The sequence below is a fragment of the Mugil cephalus genome, chromosome 20 (genome assembly GCF_022458985.1).
Source record: "Mugil cephalus isolate CIBA_MC_2020 chromosome 20, CIBA_Mcephalus_1.1, whole genome shotgun sequence".
Taxonomy (NCBI): Eukaryota; Metazoa; Chordata; class Actinopteri; order Mugiliformes; family Mugilidae; genus Mugil; species Mugil cephalus.
The window spans coordinates 20,694,340-20,722,229 of NC_061789.1; the positions used below are offsets into that span (position 1 = coordinate 20,694,340).

The window sequence follows — 27,890 nt, forward strand, 5'->3', positions numbered from 1 at the left end:
TCTAACCTTGAACACAAATGCAAGACATCCCCCCCCCCCCCCATCTGAGTTATCAATAGGCTGCATTATCGCTCATCTTCCCTCATCATCTTCCGCACCTTCTCCCTCCCTCCTTGTCTGTCCATCTCCTCCCTCTGCGCCTTTTTACGCACAAAACAAGTCAGAGCGCACACACGGCTGCCGGAGAAAACGGGAGAGACACAGACGGTTCTTTGGGTCATCAATGCATTTTGGATTTTGACCGTAAGCAACATGCGCGCCACACTGTGAGACACAGGTGGACAATCTGTATTCGCGTCTGTTTATTTAGCAGCCCAAAGTTTCCCCAGCTTTTAATGTTGCCAACCGAGATTTCAGGAGGAGTGTGTTTCACCTCAAGGTAGGACTTGGCAGAACAAGAACAGGTTGTCAGTGAAAGCAACCCTCTGATTTCCAGATAACTGCGCTGCTTGAATTGTTTTATGTTTCCTATTCCAGCTGTGGCGCTTGCACATGTTTAGTTATTTTCTGTAAAGAGTATTGATCTTCGCTTAGATTTCTCGATACAAACAAGTAAAATATCAACGATGATGTATAAAAAAAACCACTTTCATTGCGTTTTTCTCCTTTATTCCGTGTCAGCTTTGCAGCTTTGTGGTATGTTATTTATGTTGGATGATTATAACTAATTAACATATTTCAACGATTCTTATGAGTGGACCAAGGACATACAGGTGCTAGAGTAAAACAGACGTAATGCATAAGAACTTTGTCAGTTTTATTTATTTATTTATTTTTGTGTATGATTTTGTTTTCATTTATATTTGAGCACGAGGTGAAAGCGGATTTTCAACAGCAATTAAACTAAACTATCATGAAAAAAGGACTGCTTGTTATAATTTGGCTGATCATTACATCCAATCTGAGAAATGGTTCTTGATATTCCTTCCTTAACTGTGCGCTTTGACGTCAACTGTAAAGAAGTTATTGATCCTCACGGTGACTAAAATGAAAGTAAAGTATTTCCTTTAATTGTAGCTCCAGGTAACTTGCAGTAAATTTGATTAAAATATATTTCTTTACTTTTTTTTTATCAACAGGCTGTTAAGGTGCTGAAGTCAGAATGTGATTGTTGGTGCATTACGCAAATATGTCATTAATGTATTCAAGCTGCTATTAGGAAAAATGCCAAATCAGATTAGTTGTATCTACATAATTAAGTTGTTTTATTGATTGCTTAATTTCCTGTCACCATTAGAACGTTTTATATGTTTACAGTATTTTACAGGTTCAGCCTACAGGCCGCCCAGATGTAAAATGAAGGACCCAGAAGGACAGAACAACAATAAAAATTAAATACCCAAATGATATTATCCAATTGTAGTTAAAACTATTGGATATTGGGATATTAGTGCGCACTACACAAAACTGTTACTGGCTGGTGAGAGAGGTGCTGGCTGCCTGAAGCATAATAATAATAATATTCTTATGATTATTAATAATAATAGTAATAATATTTCGCCGAGTTTCCACAGCCAATTTATTTTTTCTCTGAATCTGTCGATCTTTCATATAATTCTGCGGGATAAAATTCCGTCTGCGTCTTTTAATATTTCCCAACTTGTTCCTCACTGCTTTAATTGAGCAACCGAAATAACCTGGAGTAATTAGATTCAGCATATTACAATTATACAACGCAATTTTTAGAAGACGAAGACACTTTTTCATAATTGTAAACAAAAGGTGCTAGAATTTCTTTTCTTTTTTTTTTAGATACAAAAGCAAAGACCAATGTATTTTTTGTTTGCATAAGTTACTGGCATGCTCACAATTTCATACCGTGCTTATTTTTAAAACAATTTAAGCATTCGTTTAATAATTATTTTTCAGTCACATTTTAAGACTAGAGCACGCTTTAAAAAAACAGCTGACTAGACGTACGGCTTTAAATGTAGCCTCGCATGTAGTCTGTACTAATTTTTAACTCCCATGCGTAAAATAATTTGTGCAATTTTCTACGTTTACTTTAGTTTATCGTCATTATTTCTGCGGCGAGTAACTTAAATTAAATCAAAACTCGTCTAAAGGAAGTCTAATTTAGAAAATGTCGCACAAAAAAACAATTGCTTTTCATAATGAGTCTGCAACCTCACGTCTACGTTTGTTTTACCAGTTTCCCTCATTTTCAGGCGTACATACTGACACGGCTCCATTGATTTCTTAGGCCAGAAATGGTGCATTTGTGTCTCTCTAGCAATCACACTGAGGGAAGAAGAGAAGGCATGAAAACAGAGGAGAGCCAGCAGTCCTGTCTGCAGCAGCCTCCATCCTCCACGCCTTTTGGTGAGTGTAAGCTGTTGCGTTATGGCGTTAAAGATCGTGTGAAGCCAACACAGATATGATCATCTTAGGACAGACCAATCATTTTTGAATTCCATCAGGTCCAAATATTAACTACATATAGTCTATGTGTGTGTGTGTGTGTGTGTGTGTGTGTGTGTGTGTGTGTGTGTGTGTGTTATCTCCATAACTAAAAATATAAGTATACGAGTGAACATCGCAATGATTATTACTAAAATATGTTAACTTATTACCTGCGAAAGATTATCATGAGGATTTCACAGTTGCGCCTACAGGGGAGAAAATACAAATAAGCGTTTAATTTACAATAGCCAACCTTAAATAAATCATATAGCTTATGTTACTGTGACATAAACTTAAAATCACGTAATTATCAGAAGATATAAAAACATATCCTGCATCCTAAAAAAAAGTGAAGGTCACACGTAACTTATTAGCCACATTAAATCATTTTTTAAATATTTCACACAAAGGGTTTGACATGATATTTTGCCTTTTAAGTATTAACATAGTTTTCATTTTTTTCCCCCATGTGGCATGTGGGGCTAGGCAAGAGCAGCTGTTCTGTGGCAGATGACATATAACATAAGTACACATTTGCCCATTGTTAATTAAAAAAAAAAATAAAGTAAAAAAAAAAACACTAGTTAAACAGTTCTACGTCACAGATGGTTTAGTGGAGAGACATTTTGAAGGAGTCGTATTTTTTATGTTAGGTTGGTGCTATGCTGCAGAGACCTGGAGGTTGTGAATGCAGTACTATGGCAGTTTGGCCCGGTCTCTATCCCTCTATAATCACCGGTGTCAAACATATTGCCCGCGGGCCAATAGTGGCCCACCAGAGGGTCTAATCTGGCCCGCAGCATGAATTTGTAAGAATTACCTAAAAACCTTCCATTTAAATGAAAATAACTGCTATTCCTTATTTGTCCAGTGAGACCCAGCTGAAAGCAATGTGCCCAAATTGCACTTATTTTTGTTAAGATTTTTTTTTTTAATTATATTTTATTAAATGTAAACATTTTCAATGACAAAAGTCTAGAGTTGTCGTTACTTACAGGTTATTACTCTGTTATGTTACTGGTCCGGCCTGCTTGAGATCAAATTGTGCTGAATGTGGCCCCCGAACTAAAATGAGTTTGACACCCTTCTCCACGCACTGATATGCCCCCTTCAGGTCCAGAGTACAGAGGAGGGGGGGAGGTGTGTGCGGGCTGCGAGTCTCCCATCGCCGACCGCTTCCTGCTGCGCGTCAACGAGCGTTCCTGGCACGAGACCTGCGTCAAGTGCGCCGTGTGTTTGAGCGCGCTCACCGGGACCTGTTACTGCAGGGATCGCCTGCTCTACTGCAAGCACGACTATGAAAAGTAAGAAACACACACACTGTAATAATTTTACTGGCAGTTAATTACATGGATTTTGGTAGGGAAGCATTTACTGGCCTACAAGTCTTTATCTCATACTGAAAATATTTTGGCAAACTATAAAAATGCAGTCTTACAATAATGGAAAAATTCAAGTATATGACTCAGATTATACTTCCAGTGATAGTGACAAATTTGAAAATGCAGGTGTTTATTTATTGTATGGATAATGGTGTTAGTGGTCACACCCAGTCTCCTGTTTGCAGACTAGGAAGAAGCCACCTTCAAAGAGGTCTCTTCACTCTTGATAGTACCATTACAGTTTGCAAGGTCATATGCGCAACTTGTAGCGTCAACACACACCAAAACTGACCTCTGATTAGTTCATTAGTCAAATAAAACTTGTTCAGAAACTGTTGAGGAATAGCCTGAGTCTGACACCGATTCAAAATGTTAAAAGTACCCACAGAATTTCCTATTTAAACCTCTGAGAACTTAAGAAGCTACTCAGATGAGTGGCAAAATGTCTTCTCTAAACTCTACAAGTCCTGTTGCCTTTTTTTAAACACACTTTGGATTACCATCACCCGGATGACTGAGAACCTTCACAGACATATTAATAGTAATACAGTATGTGGCAAAAGTGCCTACCAGTGGGAGTGGGTATGAATCTGCTTACTTTTACTGACATTTTGCCAATACCCTCAAATACTGGCTTTTAGTATTTTACATTGTAGGTTATGGTACCAACGTGATATTTGATAGAATGAGGTTGTCTTACAGATATACCTGAAATCAAGTGCTACTCCCTTCAGGATATGGATAACATGGGTAAAAAAAAAAAAAAAAAAAAAAAAAAAAAATTACCCCCATGTGTGTCTCATATATTTTTGTGGAAATTTATAAAGCTGGCTGGAGCATATTTGTTCTGTTCATATAGATTGTTAATGTCTATTCAGACCTCAAACTCTTACTTTTCAAATTCATGGCGTCTGGTGCTCACAATCCTATTTGAATTAACAGCTCTTGTCATCACTATGTAATAGTTTATAACTGCAGTGTACAGTATCTGGACACACTAAAAGGAAAGTGTTTTGTTTGATTATTCAGCTCTATGTATGTACTTTTTTATTTTATTTTTTGCGGTCATACTTCATTTTTGCTCGGGGCTGTTTGGTGCGCGTGTGTGTGTCTGTGGTGGGAGCTCCACGGATGGACAGCTTAAGGACAAGCCTGCAGCTTGTTATCATTGTTTTGAAAAGTGTCAGACGGCATCCAGCAGCACAGACTCTCCCACTGTACCTGACATCTGGAGGAGAGAGAGAGAGAAAGAGATAAAGAGGAGCTGGCTGATGAAAGCCCCATTGTGTGACGTTTATCTGGAAAAATGAGTGGGAAACGTGGAGGCAATAGCTTACCATAAATGAAGCGCTGGGTTCATTTTCAGTGATGGAATGAAAAAGCGTATTTGCTTTCCTTTGTGTAATGACTATAATTGCAGATCCAAATTAATAGTTAGAAGCTCATTGACTATGGTGTTGATTTAGTCTCCTATACATTGCATATGCCTTGTTGCCTTGTTGTGTGAGTCGGTGCCAGACTTGGCACACTAAAATGTCTGTGACCTTCAGTGGATCAGCAACAATGTCTCCCTGTTTTCCCAGCAGTCTGTCCATCAGCGCCTCACACTACACACCACCACTCCCCCCATCTAGAGCAGGTGCGTGGATTGTAACAGATAACCATGTCCAAGAATTTGGGAAGTGCATAAGAATTTGACCAGAATTCATACGATTATTCGCAGATTTGCACTTTTCTTTTAACCCTCTACTTGCAGTTCATGTTCATTATAGTTTCATCTGCATCAGAGAGTGAAAGACTAATCCCTTTCCTCATGCTTGCTTACACTGATTATTTTTATTTGAATGCCAAAAATTAAATCAGTTGAGTGTACTGTTGTGTGAATGAAATTAATTTGTGGTGAGACGGCAAGTTCTGGGCTTTTCAGCCCATACTGCAATATTTCCCATGTCTTCGTCTTCCAGTATATCTTGCTTGTTCACAAAAAAAAAAAAAATCATCCTTTTCTTTGATTACATCAACCGACATAAAGACAGGCACACTTTTGCTTTCTCACACCTACTCAGCATAAATGGCTCCTGCACAGAACTATCAGCATATCATTGTTGTTATTTATAGTTGCCAATATAGATAAAACTAAATATGTGAAAAGGAAATTAGTACAAAAATGGTTTTGGAGGAACCATCATTTTTATACAATTAATATATCAGATTGAGACGAAAACAACAACAACACACCATGTAGGTGTCTACTGATACTAATGAGAAAACAAATTTTGAAATGTGACCCATCCCCCACCTGAGATCTTCTGTAATAAATTGCCTCCAAGCCAACATTTCTACCGCATGAACACGCTTAACTTTTTTAAGGACGCATTGCTTCAAAAAAATTCTAAACCGAGCAATCATACGTTTAAAAAGGCCAGTGTAAGGTTTCCACACATGAGTGAACACTTTTTTAAAGGGGACAGTCCCAGTCCACATATGTAGAACTACGTGGAGTATAAATTCAGCTGCAAGATGTGAGGTTTATTCAGGTTTAATTCTTAAAGTCTAAGATCATACATATTCACCCCATTGCCAATAAATGTCTATATTAAAAAAAAATAAAAAATAAATAAAAATGGAGGTATGCCTTTAGAATATCTCCAGTTCCGCTTGTCCCAATCTGTTATGGAAATGAGGGGATTTAGACTCAATAAACTCAAGTGCATCTTGCAGATTTAACTTGTGGATTTGTTTTTGTTTTTAAGGCTTCTGGGATTCTCTGAAACCCCTTCCTGTTAAGGACCAGATGTTCAGTATATACAGCTCTATACACACATTTCTGTAAAGATGTTTTAAATGCAGTCGTGCAATGAATGAAGTTCACTGGCATTGACTGGAGGAGTAATGTCACTTTACTACATCCCAGAAAGAATCCTGGTTATCCATTAGAAATCTTTTTGTAAAAGCCTGAAAGAGACAAGGGAGAAAACAAACAAAAGAAAACACATATGTGTTAATGTAGTTTGTTAGAAAGTTGAGAAAAAGACAGAGGAAGATGAAATAACTTTGCTACTGAAAGACGATAAAAGCAGATGAATTGGTCTCCAGGATGACATGTAGGGATGATGCGTGTGTCCTGAAGCTTTTAACTCTACATTATTGATGCTTGTCAAACTGACCAAGACCAGCGTCCCGTGCTCAGTAGTGTTACACGCAGACAGAATGGAGTTCAGCCTGACTGTGTGGAGCCACACAAGCTTCCTTGTAAACCGCATAAAGGCAGTTTCAGCCCCATGAAAAACATGTCACCGGGGGAGATATTCACTAAACCGTGCGTTTAATACCTCACTCTGTGGGGTGGAAGATACTGAGACTACATCTAAGTATACAAACCCTCTCACTGCAGACAGAGAGAGAGAGACCCCGTCGCCACAGTTATGGAATCATCCTGTGCTGACCTGGGGAGTTACATGAGAGCCTACCACTAACGACCCGAAAGAGCGTCATCTCGGGTTACTGTGCATTTTCTGTATGTGAGTGAACCTCTAAGGCTGAGCAGGATAAAAACTGCACCTTCTACGGTACCTTCTTCTTTCTATACCTCCACCCACCAACCCTTCCACTCCCTGTCTCTCTATCCTTTACCTCATTCATCACTGTCTGCTTTGTAATAATATTCCTGTATTCCAAACCTCATTTCCTTCTCGTTGAGATTGATAGCAGCGATGACACCAAACAGTTTATCTCTCCGTTTATCCCTTGTTTTCTCTTAATCGCCCCACCCCCCCTCGGTGCCTCTTTGTGTCTCAGGAGAAGGAGGTGGTGAGGAGGCTGATTGGGTAACGTGCTAATTGCCGAGCTCTGCGTCTGTCCTGCGATGACAGGTCTGACACCAGGTTTCAGGGAAATGCTGTTTACAGAGAATTATGCAATGACATGACAGCGGGATCATAAAACCCTTTTTCCTATGAGCTACCACCCCTGGTCATGCATCATCACGGGTTACTGATGAATCACGGGTTTTGAATGAAGTGTCCTTTCAGAAACAAAGTAATGGCTGGACTGGGGCGGCAGCAGAAGTCTCAGTAGTTTTTCATCACCTAACTTTTCATGCTCGTGTGATGCACATGCAAATGTTCAGTGTGGGTTTAGGTGTATGAGGGCTGCACTTATTTAACTCCCAGACAGACAGACAGACAGACAGACAGACATGTAATACATGCATGTTCTTCATACATCTTCCAATACTCCTCTCTTAGCCAAGAATCTTACATAGCTACACCTGCAGTTCAACCAAGAATAGTTGGAGTGCTGTTAAAAACAAATATATTTGAGGGGATAAATGAGAGAACATCTGGTCAACTCTCAATGATGGAGAGAGATTTCATAATGGGTAAAGATGAGGTGTCTGAGACTTTTAGGGAGGGAACAGCCTCAGGGAGGGGTCGACTTTTGTCTGGGTATGCGTGTGAGTGTGTGGGGGTGTGGGCATGGTATTGCCACTGTTTTTGCATAATGTTAGATGAGACCCCATCATCTTTCCTCCCCCACAACAATTTTATAACAGACAACTAATAAATGTTTCATGGCAGAACAAGCTGCTCGCCTCGCCTTTATTAAATCTGAGATAATAAAAGCAGAGAGGGAGAGGAAAAAGGAGAGTGTGAAAAGGGGGTCGCACCAAAGAGGGAGAGATAGGGAGATCGGTGTAGACTTTTCTGAAATCGACCGGCTGCATCTCCTGTTTCTGGGGCAACGGGTCCCGCTGTCCCCCGCAACCCCCTCCCCTCCGCTTCCCGCTCCGCCAGAGACAGACAGGAAATGAGAAACGGGCAGACAGGATATTGCGTTCTGGTGGCCTGGGGATTAACTGTTTTATCTAAACTAACACACACCCACACACTGACACACACACAAACACACATCTATATACTGACACATAGCATTCATTCTTGGTACCGTCAGGTGTAGATCACACACATCAGGAGACGCATGGCGTTCAGACCATGGACACCATGCAAGTTTACATTTGTTACTTCACACAGGTTAGGACTTGAATGTTAGATGCACCAATGATGTTCTCATGCTGAGCTGGTTATTATTACCACTGTGACCAATTTACAGTGGGAGGCACGATATGTGACTGTATAGTTGTGGGATTGGGGGAGTATTTCTGCAGACGTTCCTCAAAGATACATAGGTCTTCATGGGTATTAGATATCATCTGAATAATGTACATTTTAAAAAAAGTTTTGAAAACATTGTTCTCACAAGACGACTATATTATATCACTTAATTGATGCATGGATGGATATGATGCTTTAATGAAAGCATCTGTCAGTGTTTTATTGATGTTTGTTCTCTGCACTTTATCTATGTTTACACTAACTGTGCATATTTGTGTTTATGTGAGCATGCGGCTGCATACATATATATATATAGATATATTAGTGTGTGCATGCATGACTGTACTATACATATATAGTCATATACGTGTGTGTATTTCTGTGTGAGTGTGAGTGAGTGGTGGCAGGGTAGCAAGTATCGTGGGGAATGCTGGGAGATTTTAATAACACAGAAGCAGTGCAGGGAGATTTAATAAAAGGAGATGATGTGATTACTGAACCCTGGCTCTGAGCCATTTTGCTTCACAGAGCAATATCCGCCAAAAGTGCACACGAACACACACACGCGCGCGCACACACACACATGCACGCACACACATGCGCGCACACAAGAAATAGATACTAAACAGAATACAACTTAAAAGCAAGATTGATGCATATCATTTGTTCTTTTTGCAACTATCACAATAATCCTTCGATGTACCTTCATTTTCAAGGGACACCCATTTGTGTGTCACATGTTTTGATCTTATGTATGTGGGAATCCGAATTTACAGCACATCATTACTTCAACATATCACACATAAAGAGAAAGAAATGCGTCTTAAACCACAGGTCAAGCATCAAAGTGAGTGACAGCTGTGTATCTCTGATGAGACACAGTTAGGTGAAGCTTAAATCTGGGTTAAAGTTGAGTTCTCACTAGTTTACCAGAGACCTAAACCTAGGTAATAGCCACAGATAGTTTAACCAAACACGTAGCTATATACATATTCATCAGTTATGAAAGCAAGCACAACAACTGTAATTGCTCTGAGACACATGCATATTTATGGAACGACTTTTTTGCAGTCCAGACAATGTCATACTTGTCAGAGCTCACGGGCAAAACAATGCCACATGACACAGCTTAGGGGGTGAAGAGGATTGTGTTATTCTGTTTGTACAATAAAGCAAAAAGGAAAGACCTGATTATACCGATACGTACAATGAAGCACCTTTTTATGCCTGTCGACATCTGATCTCATAATCAGGGAGCTTGTAATTAGGCGTGCCTCCTAACCCCTCCAAAATCCATGGCACTGAACAAAACCTTGCCTGCAGCCAATCTTGCCGAAGGTTTTGTTCAACTGAAGTTCTCTTTGTTGATCTTTCCCGTCAGCCTTTTCTGCGGCAAAGTCACGTATATAACATGAATATCACCTCATCATGAAAGGAAAGCTCTCGAAATCCAAAATGAAATCTTTTAAATATACCCCCTCTCGTAGATTTATGCACAGTTGGTCTTTAATATGCCTCAGCTGTTTAAATCTGAATTATTACAATTTTGTTCAGAGTACTATCAATGCAACAACAACAAAGAATAATACAGCACATATGTGACACGGTACACAAAATAGACAACATCTTTTTAAATTTCTATGCAGATTCATTTTGCTATTTTAGGGCAAATAGTTCAAAAATGGAAATAGGCATGAAACAGATATGGGATGTGTGTGTTGGCATAAATTTGGTGAAGCTGAGTTTACCTCAATCGCGTGGCTGCTTTTTATCCTTCACATCCATAGTGATTTTTGGAGGCTGCGCCCTGGTCAGGACCATGTGTGAATGATACTTCTATTAGAGGGATTAGACTGATCTACTTACAGACCCCCCTCTGTGGCAGTTGCCCCAAGTTGCCTTCATTTGCCATGTTGAGTAAATTCCTACCGTGCTGTGTACACTCCGATTAAGGAGTGTGGGACCTAACTACCAACATCATCAGTCTCATGTCAAGCAGCCCTGACAATTCATTTCTGTTGCATTTTGTTAACAGTGAAAGGAGGTGTTTAAGATGCTGAAGTGCATATTCAAAGGGAGAGTGACGCTGCACAGAACGGCATCACTCCACTGATTACTCTCTGTGGTGGAGCATTAGATCTCACATATTATAATCGACATGTGGCTGCTTGCAAAAAATTTATAGTCGAAGCATCTTTCTAAAATTTATTGTAATGTTTATGTACAAAAGTAGGTTGAACAACATTTAGTTAAATACAAAGCCCTGTCACAATAGTTCTGTGCCGGGCTGCTTATAGGAGTGTTTGCTTTATGATGTCAAGCTAGCGACACTGTCATTTGGGGAATTTGGTGAGCGTTTGGCAGATGGATTGAGAAAGATTAGCTGTAGCAGCTGCGTTTGGGACAGAATCACAGATTAGGAGCTCTAATGTGCAGACCTGGCTCCTTCTTTACACTCCAGATTTGGGCAGCAACACCTTCCTATCACTCAGTCAGGGAGCGTCAACACTTCAGCCTTCATCCTTTCCTCCCCCCTGCTCCCTCATTCTTCCTCTCTTCTTAAAAAGGTTTGTTTTCTGGATGTCTGGTAACTCTTCTTGTTGAAGAGATGTACTCATGGTCCATGGATCGATAAAATGTACTGACTGAAGGTGTGTTTCACCACCATCATAATGAGGGTATAGTAACCATGGGTCACTTGCCAATGTCAGACTAGGTATAGAGACACTAAGCAGGTGGGTGCGCAGAAACGTCTGCGTGCATGCCTGTGCTTGTTTATGTATGTGTCTGTGTGTATGTGTGTGTGTGTGTGTGTTTGTGAAAGAGAGAGAGTACCTAGGTTTCTGTGTGTTTTAGTGTGCATAAGTGAGAGGAGAGAGATTAACCCCATGCTATCCTCAATCCCTGGTTATGAGTTTACAGCGTCTGTCTGGCCATCTCACTGTTTAAACAACAATCTAATTAATCCCGTCTTTATTAGTTTCAGTGAACTGGGGAGGCAGGCTGGGAGGGCGTGAGGGAGAACTGGGAATCCTGGCAGAAAATACTTAAGAGGGAGGGGGAGGAAACCAAGTGCAAGAGCAGAGATTTGAGAGGAATTTAGGGTCCTGTGAATGAAAATAGGGATGCGAGGAGATTGTGAGTCAGGAGAGATATTGAGGGGTTGTAACATGGCACAGAAGAAGAGAGATGGAGGGACAAAGAAAGGAAAGTCACAGGGAAAAGCAATGGACTTGACAAAAACATGTGGAGTTAAATAAGTGCTTTAACACTGAGGGTGGTACAGGGAGTTTACCCATTCAAACTGATCTCAACATTTATGACTCATAACAGACAGCTTTATCATAGTAAGTTCACTACTGCCACCTACTGTCATGAAGGAGAAAAGAAATCACGATATCAAAATGCAAGCTACTGTAACTTATGTTAGCAGATGTTCGTCTTGCTGCACTGTGAATTGGGTAATGATTATTTGACCTTTAATTAAGAGACTGTGATAATCTCCAGAATCTTTGGAGCTGAGGATAAATGCATTGGAGTTTGTGTTTCCATCTGCCCTCACTTCTTTATTTTATATAGTTTAAAAATGACATTCTATTTTATATAGTTTCTGTAGGTGTCCATAACCACAATGGCTCCTCTGTGTGTGTTTCTGTGCTCCTCCAGGCTGTTTGTAAGGAAGTGCAGCGCCTGCCTGCAGGTCATTGGGCGCTCCGAGCTGATCATGCGTGTGCTAGGACAGGTGTACCACCTGGGATGTTTCAGCTGCTGTGAGTGTGAACGCCGGCTGCAGAGAGGTGATGAGTTTGTGCTGAAAGAAGGCCAGCTGCTCTGCCGCATGGACTATGAAAAGGAGAGGGAAATGTTGGCTGCTATTAGCCCCACACCAACTGAATCAGGTAAAGTATGTTTGTGGCACGGGCGTTGCTTAAACCACACATATTTTTGGTCAGAGCCACTTGAGCTTTCTTAGGGAAGCTGCCTTGCTTTCACACCAATGAATTCAACACATTTTTAGCCCAATCTCAGTCACTTTCTTGCAATTCTGATCATTAACGACTTCAAAGTTAAAGGAAATAAGGCTTTCCCAAGGTCTGCAGGGAAATATGTAGGCAGGGAACAGAACCTAGAGTGCCTAGATCTTAGGTTTGGGATCCTGAGTCAATGACAACAAGTGCTTGGCACAATCAAACTTGTAACAGTCTTAACAGTTAAGGAGGTGCAAAATACTGCAGCAATAACACCCTGCTTTTAAATTAAGTGTCATACTAGATTTTCGACCTGATTGCTACTACTGTTTGTGTGTGTGTATTTCTGATCTGTGAGGATTGTGCCCATATGTGCTCAGTAGTGTTTCCACTGTAATATTTGCAGTTTCTGGAACTGATCATGAACCTCCAGAAAGATTCATTGTAGAGCACTCTAGAAATGGTTTTATGTATTAATCTGTTCGCTCTGTACGGGTTTAGGGGCTGGTCTGATTGTTTTTGTCTTCTGGTAATCTTGCTCAGTGAAAAGTGAAGATGAGGACGGAGGGGGAGGCTCTGGCAGTGGGAAAGGGGGTGATGAAGGCAAGGAACACAAGCGTTCAAAAAGACCACGCACCATCTTGACCACGCAGCAGCGGCGTGCTTTCAAGGCCTCCTTTGAAGTGTCAGCGAAGCCCTGCCGAAAGGTGGGTGGATAAGTTTGTCTTATCAGTTGAAATGCATGCAGCAAAATACTCCCAACTTCATTGTTCTTGTGTCTGACTGTCTTTACGTGTATTAATCAAGCTGCTTTTGACACTGTAACGTTTGCATTTTACGGTTACTACACAATCCAAATCGCTGAACTCGTAGGTGAGAGAGACACTGGCCGCTGAGACTGGGCTGACAGTGCGTGTTGTGCAGGTGTGGTTTCAAAACCAGCGAGCCAAGGTAAGACTTTATATATTTCTTGAAGATATGTTCTCCCCCATAAATCAGCACACAGAGAAACCTCATCAAGCGGCGATTCCTTTGCCTCAGATGAAAAAGATTGCTCGCCGACAGCAGCAACAGCAGCAGCAGCAGCAGGAGCAAGAGCAGCTGGGGGGGACCAGGAGAGGGCCGAGCAGAGGGGGCCGCCAGAGCAACGATGACAGCGAGGGTAGGACCCTAAAATGCGAAAGATTAGAAGACTGACAAAGAAAGAATGAAACAAGTATGTTTAAAATAACTCATCTTCACACAGACGGATCTAGCACCCATGGCATGGATGGGATGCTGGGATACCCGTCTCTGCCACGTCAGCAGCTACTTGCTCTTGACCCCAACATCTACGGTGGAGAGCCGTTTCGACATGGACTTACACCACCTCAGCTCAGCAGCGAGCAACTGCACTCCTATGGTAAGACATGAAGGCGAAACTGCAAGTTCAGTTATTATTACCTTCTCATCCACATTAGTGCAACTTTCGTGTCTTTTCATATATTCTGAGTTATTTATTTTCCCACTGCAGACTCAGAGACAGTGTTCCATGACCTGGACAGCGATGGAAGTCTTGGTCACCTCGGTGACTGCCTCTTAGCAGCAGGGGATGGCGGTCTCCTGGCAGGGCGAGTGGGAAACCCTATCGACCGTCTCTACTCCATGCAGAACTCCTACTTCACCTCCTGACCCTCATAAACTGTCATCCTTTCCCCTCCTGTTCCACCTTTCACCTCAGAGATGCAGCTAATGGAGTCTGTCCATCAAAAAGGCCTGTGGGACCATTCTTCATGCAAGAGCCTATACACAAACACCCTTCTGAGCTTTTATCACTGGTTAATATTATCCCAAGTCAGGCAGTCATAATATCACTTTGCAGCAGATTAGCATAATGTTCTTACATATTTCCTTAAAAAAAAAGAATCTCATGCTGGAAATACAGACACTGTAAATGTCCAAGATAAAGGACTTCAATTTTTCCTGTTGTATTTATGTAATGTTCAATGGCACACATTCCATGGCACTTTCCTAAAAAAAAATTGAGAGACACTTATCATACCTATCATTATGTATATCGTGAAACAGCGAGGAGAATTGTTTGATGAAAGTTTTCATCACTCAAGTTTAATGTATTTAGGAGTCATGGGAGGAATTCCAGTATGAGCAGCTGAAGGTCAAAAATAAAAGTAGGCCTACTATTACATTGGAAACTCTTTTTTTGACAGGACTAGTGAGTTAGTTACTGTGTGTGACTTTGACTGCAGCATATACAGTACTGTATATGGATTGGAGGACAGTTTTGCTCTCAGGTTAGTGTGTATGTTTATGTAACCTGAGCCACAACTCAGGACATTGTGCTGGCCGGGATGACAATTTAACTTGCCCATTGACTTCAAGAAAGTAGATTGCAAAGGGGAAGAAATTGTTTGTGTGAAATGATCATTTCAAACGACATTCTTAGTTTTTGCAAATGCATGAAAGATACTATGGACCAAAAAAAAAATAAAAAAAAATAAAATCATTTTAGAATTTAAATAACAAATAGCAGTACAGGGTCATTTGCAAAGCCTTATGCGGAAACAGGGTTGTATAAGCGATTATTGCTGTAGCATTCAATTCTCTTTTATAATGTAATCACTAAGAAATAGCGGAGTAACTAACAACCAATAGAGATATAATGCCCCAAATTTAGGACATCGTGTACATGATGATGTACTCCAAAATGTAAATGTGAGTATGGCTGTTTTACAATTAGTTGTTGTCGTCACTTTCTGTAATAATTTGCTTCTCAAACATCTCATATTAGATGCTGTTAGGTAGATATTTTGTACCTTCCTCTGTGATAATCAGAAAATATTTAAACTGTAGCATGATATTTGTGTGCCTCAAAGGTCGAAGGAAATAGCCTCCAAATTTTCGTTGGATAGCAAGTGTTGCAGGAAGTATCAGGATTAGACTCACAATGTGGTACAGAATAAAATAGTACTAGAATGACACTTGTCTCATGTAGATGCCAGTGATAGGCTGCAGCCTGTGAGATTCTTTCATGACATTATGTTTTTGACTCTGATACGTGACTCATGTGTTTTTACGGTGATACTATTGTGAATGTAACTTATTTATGTGCTATTAGATGAGTTCCTATCTTAGTTTTTTTGATCAGTGACTGCCAGGTGATGTGCATTGAATGTAATGTTGCCGTATCTTCAATACAATTTGCGGTTCCATCTTTGAAGTATACTTGCCTTCTTTGTCCTAAATTCAATAAATGACACATTGATTATTTGCTCATCTGGTATGACCCGAACCTACACTTTAAAAGAATGGAATCCTTTTCTCTACAATTACTCCCCTCCAAGCTTTAATAACTGAACCAGAAAATGTATGTTCTGCTTAGTGGTCACAGAGTTCATAACTCAACATCCTCCCTCCGTCTCCCTCAGTAGTCCTGCTGATTAGAGGTCGGCAGCCTAATCCTTCTCCTTTCTTCCCAGGCTCCCTGTTTTTTAGTTACAGAGTATTCAGGAGAGTCTGTGTGGGAGTAAAGCATTCCAGTTTAATATTTGACTATGACTCAGGAGAGGGCAATGGTGGGAGGGCTACACATGAGCGACTGAAAACAACAGAGGATGACAACATCAGTTGAACAGTAGAAGAATAATGTCCATTTAATTGAAATAAGTCAGTAAAAAAAGTGCAGTACAGGCCATACTTTCTTTCATATGAGCAAGACATAATGTGTACAATAAATCCATGAGCAGTAAATAAATGGTACAGCAATCAAACATTATACACAAAATCGTCTCACTCACATACTTTATCATCGATCTGCTATAATTTATGTTTAGTCACATGGAGCCACATGAGAAAAAAAACATACAGGAAGATGGTCGGGACACAAACCAGTCCACCTGTTGTACTTTGGAGACAGGTATAACCCAGTGAAAGACGCCGTCTGAATATTAAGATGGCTGAGGTACTGGATTTGTTGCTGGGAAGAAAAAGGGGAATGCATTGGTGTTTTGACAACTAATGAAATATCTCCTAGAAATTATGCAGACATGGTAACTCACGGTTGTTTTATAATTGTGTCTTTGTGCCAGACATTGTCAAGATGTCCATTCCAAGACTGACTAATTACCATTCACAACTGTGATAAGGGAACCTCTCCTCCTTCTTCAAGAGGCATAATAATCTTCACATTCATACCTCTTACGTTTAACTCTCTTTTAATCACAACTGCTGTGACCTTGAGTATTGTATGGCTCCGGCATGGACTTACCCACTCCGCTGATGTCCACCGTCTCCGCACAGCCCAGAAAGCGAGCCACATGTGCTGAGCAGGAGGTAGGTTTGTCCTGGTTTTCTCTCAGGCAGTGCTCAAACTCCACAAACTGCTTGGAGCAGTCCTGTCTGATCTTCTGGATCACTGGACTTAACACAATGGGTACAATTTAGAACATACCACAATCATATAGATGGACACGAGTGAGCAAATCCGTTGCCTTACTGTGATGATGTACACTGTGCAACCTTCATCTTCAGTTCATGACAATTTTGCTGCCATGTTGATGGATTGGAGGCCACGCACGACCCATATGCCTCCATTTCTTTATGGCAAAATTTTGCCGTGATATCCATAGCAGCCTGCCTGAAAAGTGACAGATATATACAAATAACCATGTGGTCATAAAGAAGTCTAAGAGGCCATCGATCATTATCCTGATTAGGTTTTAGTAACGCATATGAGCAGCAAAATAAACGAACTGTAGTGAAGTTCTTAGATGAAAGGTGCAGTCTGTTTCACGAAGTAGAACATGCCTTACTCGTAGATTGAATCTGCTTTTCTTTTTTGTCTAGAGAACATTGAAATTGAAATAACAGTTATACGCTTTGTGGAAAAATCTTACATGTTGTTATTTGAGGCCGTTTCAAACGAAGACGCTGATCAACCAAGGTTACACCATCAGTATGTCTACATGAGGAACCATGTCTGTGAGGCTACAGCGAGAACACCAAGCGTTAATTGATTGGACGGAAGTGAAATAATTCCGTGATTTTATTGGTTAAGATTTGTGTCAGTCATAAACGTTTGCCGGCGTCCTACAATGACGACATGTCCATTAAAGAGGACGCAACCCATTAGATGAATTAAAACATTAAACGGAAAAGGCAGTGAGTATTTTGAAAGCAAACCTCTGAATTTAAAGCACTTCAAGTTTAACCTAAACGTCCAATTTAGCTGCGTGGAAGACGGTAAATATTGTTTCCGTTTCATTGGCGCTGTGCCGGCTGGACATGACGTGTATTTGCGTGTTTACGTATGCGGAAGCGACGGTCAGAGAGGGAGCGATTCAGTAAACCGACCCAGAAGGTAGCACCGTACCATTTCCAGTGTATATTCGTATTTTTACTGGCTACCGTAAGACGGGGTGGTGGTGGATGATAGAGGGGGGCAGAGGGGGTTACAAAGTACAATGAACGACATCAGGAAAGGCGGGAGTATGGCTGCGGACGGAATCCGGGCACCGAGTGAGCTGCGAATGGCCCCTTCTGTGAATCACAACCAGCATGACAGCGGCACCGGCGACGAGCTGGTGAGCTCAGTGACGCTATACAGAAGAAGGCCCCGACTGCTACATGGTACCATCCTCCCGTTCCTGGCTGTTCTCTACCCGGGCTGGCTGTACGTGTGGTTAGGAGTATACGGTGCCTCCGAGTATCCAGAGCCAGGCCTCCTGGCGTTAGCCGCGATCGGGATCGCGCACGTCCTAACAGCACTCTCTGGTTATTGGTCCGTGCACGCGCACTGTTGGCTCACTTGTTCCAAGGTAAACACAAGTCCCAACATAAGTAATCGCATAGTATGCTGATATCCATATGGACCCTGTAGTTTCCCCCACTTTTACATAGAGGTCAAAGGTCAAGATGCCATGGACCTAAGTCTGTGGACTCACTGTCTTTTCCCAAAAGCACTATTGTAGGACAGCTTTGTCCTTGACCCTTTTAATGGTTTTAGGGATGGCCACTATAACCACTGCCAAAACTAGATCTCAAATACATGGATATCCAATCTTTCATTATGTGTTTTAATTAGCAATGACATTTGTCACCTGAAAGGCTATTTTTCTATCTGCACTGACACATTTTCACATTTAGACAAATTGCTTTCTTTGATATTATACTCTCTTCAAGCAAGTTTCACACACCTTCATAGTCTTGAATGTGTAATGTAATAAAGTACAATATTTGGTGTTCAGAGTTGGATGTTTCAGACAATTTGCCTAAAATTCAGTTGATCGAGTAGCTGTATGCTCAGGCATGCGTCATTGGAGAGGGAAAAAGCGAGAGAGCCATGCAGCTGTACCAAAATAACAGTGACCTGCCATAGTGTGTGAATTTGTCACCTGTTCATTTGTATACACAGGAACCAGACCCAAACAAGGCTACACTTGCAAAGGTCATACCCACCCCCAACAATGGTTCTGCTGAGCTTGTGGCACTACAGAGGGACCAGGTGAGTTCACATGGGATGCAATGAGTTGTCTCAGTAGGACATATTCCTAAAATTATAAAATCAATGTTTTGTCACATGTTACTTGATCTTATAAAATTGAACTCTCCGTCACTCTTGTTGTTTGATGCTGGTATGGCACAGTTTCAGTTTACCCTGTCATTTTTGTGCTTGTATTTGTGGTTTGACTTTACTTTCAAGATGTTACGTAATTTTGACACTTTAAGTAATAGTATTTAGGTTAACTTTAGTTTGAGTTCAACACTGTTTGATCAGGTGCTGCATGTGACACAAGCACAAAGGGTATACACATGTTTTTAAAACCTTTATTTCAATGCTGTAATTTCAAATTGGTTTTATTTTGTTCTGCCCTACAGGATGAGAACGGGGAGGGGGTTCTGTCTTTTGAATTTCAAAAGATCCGCTACGTCTTTGACTGGAAAGAGAAGAAATGTTTCCTTCCAATAGCATTTCCCATCAGCAACCCAATGGGCTATTTTCAGTCTTGGCGTGGCTACCAGGAGGAGACTGAACTTCGAGCTGCAGAAAAGCAGTACGGCACCAATCGTGCTGAGATGGTGGTGCCAGATTTTCTGGAGCTCTTTAAAGAAAGGGCCACAGCTCCCTTTTTTGTTTTCCAGGTATGTCTGGATGTGAAATTTGACTTATTCTATGGTAAAACAATTAAAACGCAATGATAGTGCCTATATCCATCTCAAGGTATCTACTCTCTGCCATCCATCAGGTGTTCTGTGTGGGGCTGTGGTGTCTGGACGAGTACTGGTACTACAGTGTTTTCACACTGTTCATGCTGGTGGCGTTTGAGGCCTCCTTGGTCCAGCAGCAAATGAGGAATATGTCAGAGATCCGGCGCATGGGAAACAAACCCTACATGATCCAAGTAAGCTTGATGTTGTTTCAAATAAAGGACATTGTATAGAAGAAACTATTTGTCTAGTATCTCGAAATGTTTTATTAAATTTGATTATGACCAGTCATAGATTATGAAAATAAAAGTCAGTTTATGTAGTTTATATGTTGGATTGATGGACCTTAGTGACTTTGACAAGGGCCACATCATCATTAATTGTCACTATGTGTGTACATAATGAAACTTTGAATGATAGTTCCTAGCTAAAGTAGTGCAAATATAAAACAGTAGATAGCACTATAAATAAAACAAAATAAATAGCTGTACAGATAGATACATATAAGTAAATCAGCATAGCAGGGGTTGGGGAAGCTGCATATCTGTGTTAGGTGGGAGGTTTGAGTGTGTGCGTATGCAAGGAGGGGGAGTGATTGATTTCACAGCTCTGGGGAAGAAGCTGTCTCAGTCTGTCGTTTCTGTACCTCTCCCATGAAGGGAGAGGTAAAAACAGTCCATGACCAGGGTGCATGGGATCTGCAGCGATCCTACTAGCCCTCGTTTGGACCCAGTTGCCCAAGGGTTGTGCTGGAATAAATCTGATACGTGCTTTAGCTATAATTCAAGAAACAAATTGGTGGCATATAAGCTGTTTTGGAGGCACACAAATCACCAAAAGAATAGGCGAGATGGTCTTATGTTTTGGGTTGTCTTTGTATTTTTCATGTTTTTAAAACATTCTTAATGAATTATATGCATTTGTGAAAGGTGTATCGCAACAGGAAGTGGAGACATATTTCTAGCGATGAACTTGTCCCTGGTGACATCGTCTCAATAGGTAAGTGCCCCTGTTTTCATGAATTCTCGGCCACCAGCATAATTTTGTGTTATTAAAGTTTGCGTTCTTTGTATCATAGGACGTTCGCCTCAGGACAACTTGGTACCGTGTGACGTCCTGCTACTCAGGGGGCGTTGCATTGTGGACGAAGCCATGCTGACCGGAGAGTCTGTGCCCCAGATGAAGGTTAGAAACCAATATCATATAATAATGTATAGATGACAGCCTTCTGGGATGCTACTACTACTGACAATATGTGGCATGCAGGAGCCAGTGGAGGACTTGGATCCAGAGCGAGTCCTGGACCTTCAAACAGACTCTCGCCTTCACATCATCTCTGGTGGGACAAAAGTGGTCCAGCATAGCCCCCCTTTAAAGGCCAGTGCTGGACTCAAGCGTAAGTGTCATTTATTTATTCTCATTTGTACAGAACAACAACTTATATTAGCAGTTTGAATCACTAGATTTGATGGTGCACTGTTTTTTTTTAAGTTGTCTTTTTAAGGTGCATGCTGTTAAATATTTTCCTTTATGTGTAGCTGTAGACAACGGCTGTGTGGCCTATGTGCTGAGAACAGGATTCTATACCTCTCAGGTGAGGAATTTGTTTAATACATCTTCATAGCTATTATTCTCTTTTTGTTGCCATGCATTTTAATTCTAGTTTTGACAACATTGTGAAATTCATGTTAATCATGTGGGAAAGTATTCTGAAGTGTACTGCGTGTTGCCAAAATCCAGGGTAAACTATTACGGACCATTCTCTTTGGTGTGAAAAGAGTGACAGCCAACAACCTGGAGACTTTCATCTTCATCCTCTTCCTCCTTGTATTTGCCATTGCTGCAGCTGTTTATGTGTGGGTGGAAGGTGAGGTGCACTGAATAATCTCATAAATGCGTAATTTTTATAACAGTCATTGCTAATAATCAGTCATTGCAATCATTTCATGTATTTGTGCTTTGTGTTACCCTGTCAGGGACCAAGGATCTCAGCAGGAACCGCTACAAACTGTTTCTGGAGTGCACGCTCATCCTCACCTCGGTGGTTCCACCAGAACTCCCCATAGAGCTTTCTCTAGCAGTTAACACATCTCTTATTGCACTAGCTAAACTTTGTAAGTCTGTGTGTTCTTCTATCCTGTCTGTGTGTACAATAGACATCAAGAGACTCACATCAGTGTTTAATTTGACTCTTTTGTTTCTACTCCTGCTTAGATGTATTCTGCACAGAGCCTTTCAGGATACCATTTGCAGGGAAAGTTGAAGTTTGCTGTTTTGACAAGACAGGAACACTAACCAGTGACAGTCTGGTGGTACGAGGGGTAGCAGGCCTCAGGTAAACGACTGCCCACCTTTCTTACCTCCACTTACATTGTAAAGCATGAACACTGCTAGCTAAGCTATGATTTGGGTTAGTTTGGGTTAGTTGCATTTTGTGGAGTGTATCACCTGAGGTTTTTTTGACAGAGAGGGAAAGGAGGTGATGCCTGTGTCCGAGATCCCAGTTGAGACACATCGGGTAGTGGCCACCTGTCACTCACTGGTCACTCTGGATGATGGACAGCTGGTTGGTGATCCACTAGAGAAGGCCATGTTGACTGCTGCCGACTGGACACTTACTAAAGGTACAGTTAAATAACCTCATACTTCCTGTATGAAGAAAGGTGGTGACTCATGTATGAGAAACATGTTCATGTCTGTTTTGAGACAAATCTTCCCTTCTCCAGTTAACATGTTTCCACATGCAGTGCAGTCTTTCAGGTGGTGGCAGTTATTTTGATTTGAGTTTAGAGCTGTAAATTTGCCAGCGCGTGTGCCTCACTGAGACTTGTTTATTTGACCAGATGAAAAGGTGTTTCCACGAGGCATCAAAACCCAGGGACTTAAGATCCACCAACGGTTCCACTTCGCCAGTGCTCTGAAAAGGATGTCAGTCCTGGCCTCCTATGAGAAACTGGGCTCCACTGAACTCTGCTACATCTCAACAGTCAAGGGTGCTCCAGAGACACTCAGAAGAATGGTACATGCTGACACCACCCATAATACGTACATAGCCTAGTATTTTTGTGTCCAATCAATAATAGCCTAACATGGCTGTGATTTTAGTTTGCAGAATGTCCAGCAAGTTATGATGAAGTCCACAAGGAAATGTCACGTGAAGGGGCTAGAGTGCTGGCCTTGGGCTACAAAGAGCTGGGACATCTCAGCCATCAGCAGGTTCTTATTTCATTTCCCTCACAACAGTCTGACTGTTCAAACTGTGTTTTGTACAGATTTGTTATAAACTGAGCTGAATCTTTCTGGGTCACATAGGTCCGGGAGATGAGTCGTGATGCTCTGGAGTGTGACCTGCATTTTGCTGGGTTCATGGTTGTGTCATGCCCCCTCAAGATTGACAGCAAGGCTGTCATCAGAGAAATCCAAGAAGCATCCCATCATGTAAATAGGTTCATGATGCAACCTTGTGTACATGTACCCAAACAGAATGATATTAAAATAGATATGATTCTCCCTCTGCTTTCAGGTGGTGATGATCACAGGTGACAATCCTTTAACAGCTTGCCATGTAGCAAGGGAGCTACACTTCATCCAGAAAGAACACACACTTATATTGCAGACAAGCCCTGATCAAGGTAAGACAAATACAGGTATTACTCAAATAAGGTGCAGAAGCAGTAAGTAGGTGCAGAACATATACAGTGCAGATGTATAAATGTTATTTTGTTTTCTAGGTGCGTGGCAGTGGGAATCCATTGATGGCACTGTTCGTGTACCACTGCCCCCTCCTTCTGTTTCTTCTTTTGTGCGGCAGTTCGACTTGTGTGTAACAGGGGAAGGGCTGGCTAGATTGAGCTGTGAACCCCGGCTACTCCACGCCCTGTTGCCTCATATACAAGTGTTTGCCCGTGTCAGTCCTAAACAGAAGGTAGGTCCTTTAAACAGCAGCTGCTCTGTAACTGGACAAAGATTCTGCATGTAACTTAAAATGAAGTTTATAAACAAAAGCTATGATGGAGTAGGGTAACAGGTAAAGTTCCACTGTCTCCATCGTTAATGGGAAAAATGAGATGTTATAGATTTAGACAAAGACATAAAAGGTTTTGATCATTAGACAACAGTGTGTGATTTTTCTCAGACAAAGGAGAATACATTTACAATACTGCCAAAAGACAGTACATTTATTTTGACTGTGACTGGAGGACACCACTAATAAAGTTGGGTAGATTTCTCTTGGGGATGTTGAAATGCATTTTGTAAAATACAGGCAGTCTGTGGATATAGTATGTGTAACCATGTTTTTTTTATTATGTTGTAGGAATTTGTGATCACCAGTCTCAAGGGGCTGGGTTACGTGACACTGATGTGTGGTGATGGTACGAATGATGTGGGAGCTCTCAAACACGCCCACATAGGTAAGACTTAACGACCACTACGACTGACGGCATGAGGTCTGATGTGACCCAGCAGTTTGCAGTGAATAGTTTTGTTTTTTCTTCAGGTGTTGCTTTGTTAGCCAATGCCCCTGAGCGCATGCCTGAAAGAAAGAAGCGTGGAAAGGAAAAGGAAACATCCACAGCAGAATCCAGACCATTGCCGCCTGTCAGTTCAGGGGCCAAACTGAGCTCCAGGGGAGCCAGGCAGCGGGTGATGGCCCAGAGAGAAGAGCAGCTTGCTGCACAAAAAGTGCGTATCTTGTGATTTACTCCAAGTACCTTCATGAAATGTACACTGAATGTAGCATGACATTTCATTTGATCTTTCTTCTCAGTTACTGTCTGCTTGTATCTTAAAAGTATCATAGATTTATAGTGCGCTTGTCTAAATGTCAGGTTTTTTTTTCAACAGGAGAGGATTAGTCAGGTATTACGGGAACTTGAAGAAGATCAGGTACAAGTAGTGAAACTGGGCGATGCCTCCATTGCTGCCCCCTTCACATCAAAACTTTCCTCCATACAGTGCAGTGAGTACCATTTGAGTGTCACATTTCAACTTGTGGCATAGTTTGCAAAGATCTAAAGCATGAAGCTGCTTCACACCCCTGAAACTTGTTTTTATCCCCAGTCTGCCATGTTATAAAACAAGGCCGTTGTACTCTGGTGACAACGCTCCAGATGTTCAAGATCCTTGCCCTCAATGCCCTAGTTCTGGCCTACAGTCAGTCAGTACTCTACCTCGAGGGAGTCAAGTTCAGTGATTTCCAGGCAACCTTGCAGGGCTTGCTGTTGGCTGGATGCTTTCTATTCATCTCTAGGTCAAAGGTGAGGAGTCACACATAAAACTTAAGAAGTTTCTAATTCTGATTGTTCTCAGAATGTTGTTTTTACCCAATGTTTTTTTTTTCTCTCACCATCAAGTCTTTCTGCTGTCAGCAACAAATTAAGAACCCGATTTCTCCTATTTACACAGCCACTCAAAACACTGTCCCGAGAGCGGCCCTTACCAAACATCTTCAATCTGTATACAGTGCTGACTGTGCTTCTGCAGTTTGCTGTCCACTTCTGTAGCCTGGTGTACCTTTACAAAGAGGCTCAAAGCAGAAGTCCACCTAGGTGAGTCAATATTACATTCCCTGACAAAGAGATGAGTCAAACAACAATAATCAAATTACGTAAAGAGAATTAAGTAAATGGAAAGGTAATTACAGCTTAGAAATGAATGTTTAAAGTAAATGGTAAATGGTCTTGCTTTTATATAGCACCTTTCTACCTACTCAAAGGTACTCAAAGCGCTTTTACTGTCAGAGACACATCCACCCATTCGCTCACACAAGCACACACACATTCACACATCAGTGCCAGTTGCACTGGGAGCAACTGGGGGTTCAGAGTCTTGCTCAAGGGCACTTTGGCATATGGGACACTCAGGGGATCAAACCACTAACCCTTCGGTTCATGGACAACCCGCTCTACCTACTGAAGCAAAGACACAAAGATACGTTTTAAAAAAATCCTTTAGCCTTCCTTACCACCATTTCTCCACTGAGGAGTAAGGAAGCATGCAGCACCAGTATTGTCAAAAATGGCTCCCTTTCTCTCTTGCACTCACTCGCACTCTCTTGACTGTAGCTTCCCATCAAGCATTCATGCTCTCTTCCCTTGATGAGAAGTGGTGCCAGGTGCACCTGATCACCTGCAACAAAATTATGGAAGAGCAGCACCTGGAGGAAACACAAGGAAGAGAGAAAACAAAGCCTACACATGGGAAACATGCACAATACAGTTTTGCTATATATTTACATCGGTAGTTTAATTTATATAAATATGACACTTTCCTTTTATTCATATGGAAATGCTGCCCAATTGTATATTCCTCTAATGGACTCAAACATATTGGGCTCTTTGATAGACTGATGATGTTAACAGTTTCACCTTCTTAATTCAAATAAACTGAATTTCCCTCACTGGACAGCTACACCTTAGCTCAGTGATTTCAAAATTAAATTCAGCATGTCAAAATCTGGTGACTATGGTGACACCAGGTCATGAGCTGGATTCCAAAGTCTAAATTTGTGTAGTTAGCCACAAAATTTTGTCATATTAGTCCAATTTAAGCTTCCCATGTGTGTTTGTTATAAAGTTTTATCGGTCACTTTAAAAGCACTTCTCTTTCCTGTTTTTAATGTCTTGTCGTTTGTACTCATTGTATGTTGGATTTTGCTAACACCTGTTTCTGTTGATCTCTAATATGGTAATTAACATCATATGTCTGCTCTATCACATGTAACTTGTCGTTTTTCTCTTGCAGAGAGGAGCAGTTTGTAGATCTGTATAAAGAGTTTGAACCCAGTCTAATAAACAGCACAGTATACATAATGTCAATGGCCATGCAGATGGCCACCTTTGCCATTAACTACAAGGTACTCATTCTTTATGGTATTATTAGTTATCATGCCTGCATTCTTTAAAGTTATTTTATCAGACTTATAATTTGTTTTTGTTCCTGATAGGGTCACCCTTTCATGGAATCTCTCAGTGAGAATCGGCCGCTACTATGGAGCATCGCTCTGTCAGGTTTAGCGATTGTGGGACTTCTCACTGGTTCGTCACCAGAATTCAATGAACAGTTTGCTCTTGTAGATATTCCCACTGAGGTGAGCTGGGATCATTTTACCATGCATAGTTTTGTTTTAAAAGTAGTAATTATATACTCACTGAGGTAACCTGCTTTCTGTTTATATCCTTGCAGTTCAAATTAATCATTGCCCAGGTTCTGGTAGTGGACTTTGTTGCTGCTCTGCTGGTGGACCGTGTCTTGCAGTTCCTGCTGGGCAAAGGAACTCTCAGGCTGCCTTCTTGAACTCAGTGCCAACAGCAACTGCTGCTCTTACCAACCAAACTCTAAAGGGAGAGAAAACGTTGGAGGGAGATGAGAATGAAAGCTGTTGTTACATAAACAAGACAGCTGAGACAGACATGGCGTGCAGTACTGTACACTCTGTGTATCCCTTCCTTTGTCCTGCTCTGCTCCTCCTTAACCATCTGTGTTTCCTTTCATTTTTTTCTACATTTTTCTCTCTGTCTTTATATGTTTCTCCCCACTGCTACAAAAGGCCATGAAAACAGCAGTATTGAGTGGAGTGTGAGATTGTGCCAGCCAGAGTGAAACGCAAAGGCACAAAAAGGGGCATTCTCCAAGAGAATTGCAAAAGTGTTTTGGATTTGTTTTTTTGATTCCTCTGCTTAATTTTGTAAAAAGTGGAAAAAACATCTTTAACAGACTTATAAAGACTTAAATATACAAATTATAAAGTCTGCCAAGTGTTTTGTCAAGTGCAAGTACCGATGAAATGATGAATTCATCTCGCTGGCCATGATCTATGC

General features: G+C 41.2%; 3 protein-coding genes across 5 annotated transcripts; 2 read left to right on the forward strand and 1 right to left on the reverse strand.

Annotated features, from left to right (window-relative positions):
* Positions 1–66: 66 nt before the first annotated feature.
* Positions 67–16,084, forward strand: lmx1al (LIM homeobox transcription factor 1, alpha-like). Of its 3 annotated transcripts, none has more exons than XM_047571121.1 (9): positions 67–379; positions 2,204–2,322; positions 3,518–3,707; positions 12,566–12,798; positions 13,411–13,574; positions 13,741–13,818; positions 13,909–14,029; positions 14,114–14,269; positions 14,381–16,084. In XM_047571121.1, the coding sequence occupies exons 1-9, from the start codon at positions 336–338 to the stop codon at positions 14,536–14,538; spliced, it is 1,263 nt and encodes a 420-aa protein (XP_047427077.1). In that variant the 5' UTR covers positions 67–335; the 3' UTR covers positions 14,539–16,084. The 3 variants fall into 3 exon arrangements, with proteins under 3 accessions (XP_047427077.1, XP_047427078.1, XP_047427079.1); XM_047571122.1 differs by having other exon boundaries at positions 2,234–2,322; XM_047571123.1 differs by having other exon boundaries at positions 67–243; positions 2,234–2,322.
* Positions 16,085–16,491: 407 nt separating this feature from the next.
* LOC124997439 (coiled-coil-helix-coiled-coil-helix domain-containing protein 5) lies at positions 16,492–17,912 on the reverse strand. Its single transcript, XM_047571127.1, has 4 exons — positions 17,760–17,912; positions 17,360–17,500; positions 17,132–17,283; positions 16,492–16,840 (listed from the first exon to the last, which is right to left on the reverse strand). Coding segments are annotated over exons 1-4 (324 nt in total). The 5' UTR covers positions 17,762–17,912; the 3' UTR covers positions 16,492–16,811.
* Positions 17,913–18,164: 252 nt separating this feature from the next.
* On the forward strand, positions 18,165–27,814 carry atp13a1 (ATPase 13A1). Its single transcript, XM_047571115.1, has 25 exons — positions 18,165–18,680; positions 19,277–19,366; positions 19,741–20,004; positions 20,109–20,264; positions 21,000–21,069; positions 21,149–21,255; positions 21,337–21,466; positions 21,609–21,664; positions 21,811–21,937; positions 22,047–22,184; positions 22,285–22,405; positions 22,537–22,694; positions 22,914–23,089; positions 23,176–23,286; positions 23,383–23,508; positions 23,594–23,702; positions 23,802–23,995; positions 24,386–24,482; positions 24,569–24,753; positions 24,916–25,030; positions 25,132–25,328; positions 25,477–25,619; positions 26,815–26,926; positions 27,017–27,160; positions 27,256–27,814. The coding sequence occupies exons 1-25, from the start codon at positions 18,327–18,329 to the stop codon at positions 27,364–27,366; spliced, it is 3,591 nt and encodes a 1,196-aa protein (XP_047427071.1). The 5' UTR covers positions 18,165–18,326; the 3' UTR covers positions 27,367–27,814.
* The last annotated feature ends 76 nt before the right edge of the window (positions 27,815–27,890 follow it).

Bases quoted from the DNA above. Each gene is read 5' to 3' on its own strand.
- lmx1al (XM_047571121.1), top strand. From the start codon at position 336: ATGTTGCCAACCGAGATTTCAGGAGGAGTGTGTTTCACCTCAAG. The intron at 13,575-13,740 runs GTGGGTGGATAA...CTGAACTCGTAG, and splicing joins CAGCGAAGCCCTGCCGAAAG to GTGAGAGAGACACTGGCCGC. The intron at 14,270-14,380 runs GTAAGACATGAA...TTCCCACTGCAG, and splicing joins CGAGCAACTGCACTCCTATG to ACTCAGAGACAGTGTTCCAT.
- LOC124997439 (XM_047571127.1), bottom strand. The intron at 17,284-17,359 runs GTAAGGCAACGG...CATTGTGTTAAG, and splicing joins GCACAGTGTACATCATCACA to TCCAGTGATCCAGAAGATCA. The intron at 16,841-17,131 runs GTAAGTCCATGC...TTTTCTTCCCAG, and splicing joins GGTGGACATCAGCGGAGTGG to CAACAAATCCAGTACCTCAG.
- atp13a1 (XM_047571115.1), top strand. From the start codon at position 18,327: ATGAACGACATCAGGAAAGGCGGGAGTATGGCTGCGGACGGAATCCGG. The intron at 21,256-21,336 runs GTTAGAAACCAA...TGTGGCATGCAG, and splicing joins AGTCTGTGCCCCAGATGAAG to GAGCCAGTGGAGGACTTGGA. The intron at 24,754-24,915 runs GTGCGTATCTTG...TTTTTTCAACAG, and splicing joins AGCAGCTTGCTGCACAAAAA to GAGAGGATTAGTCAGGTATT.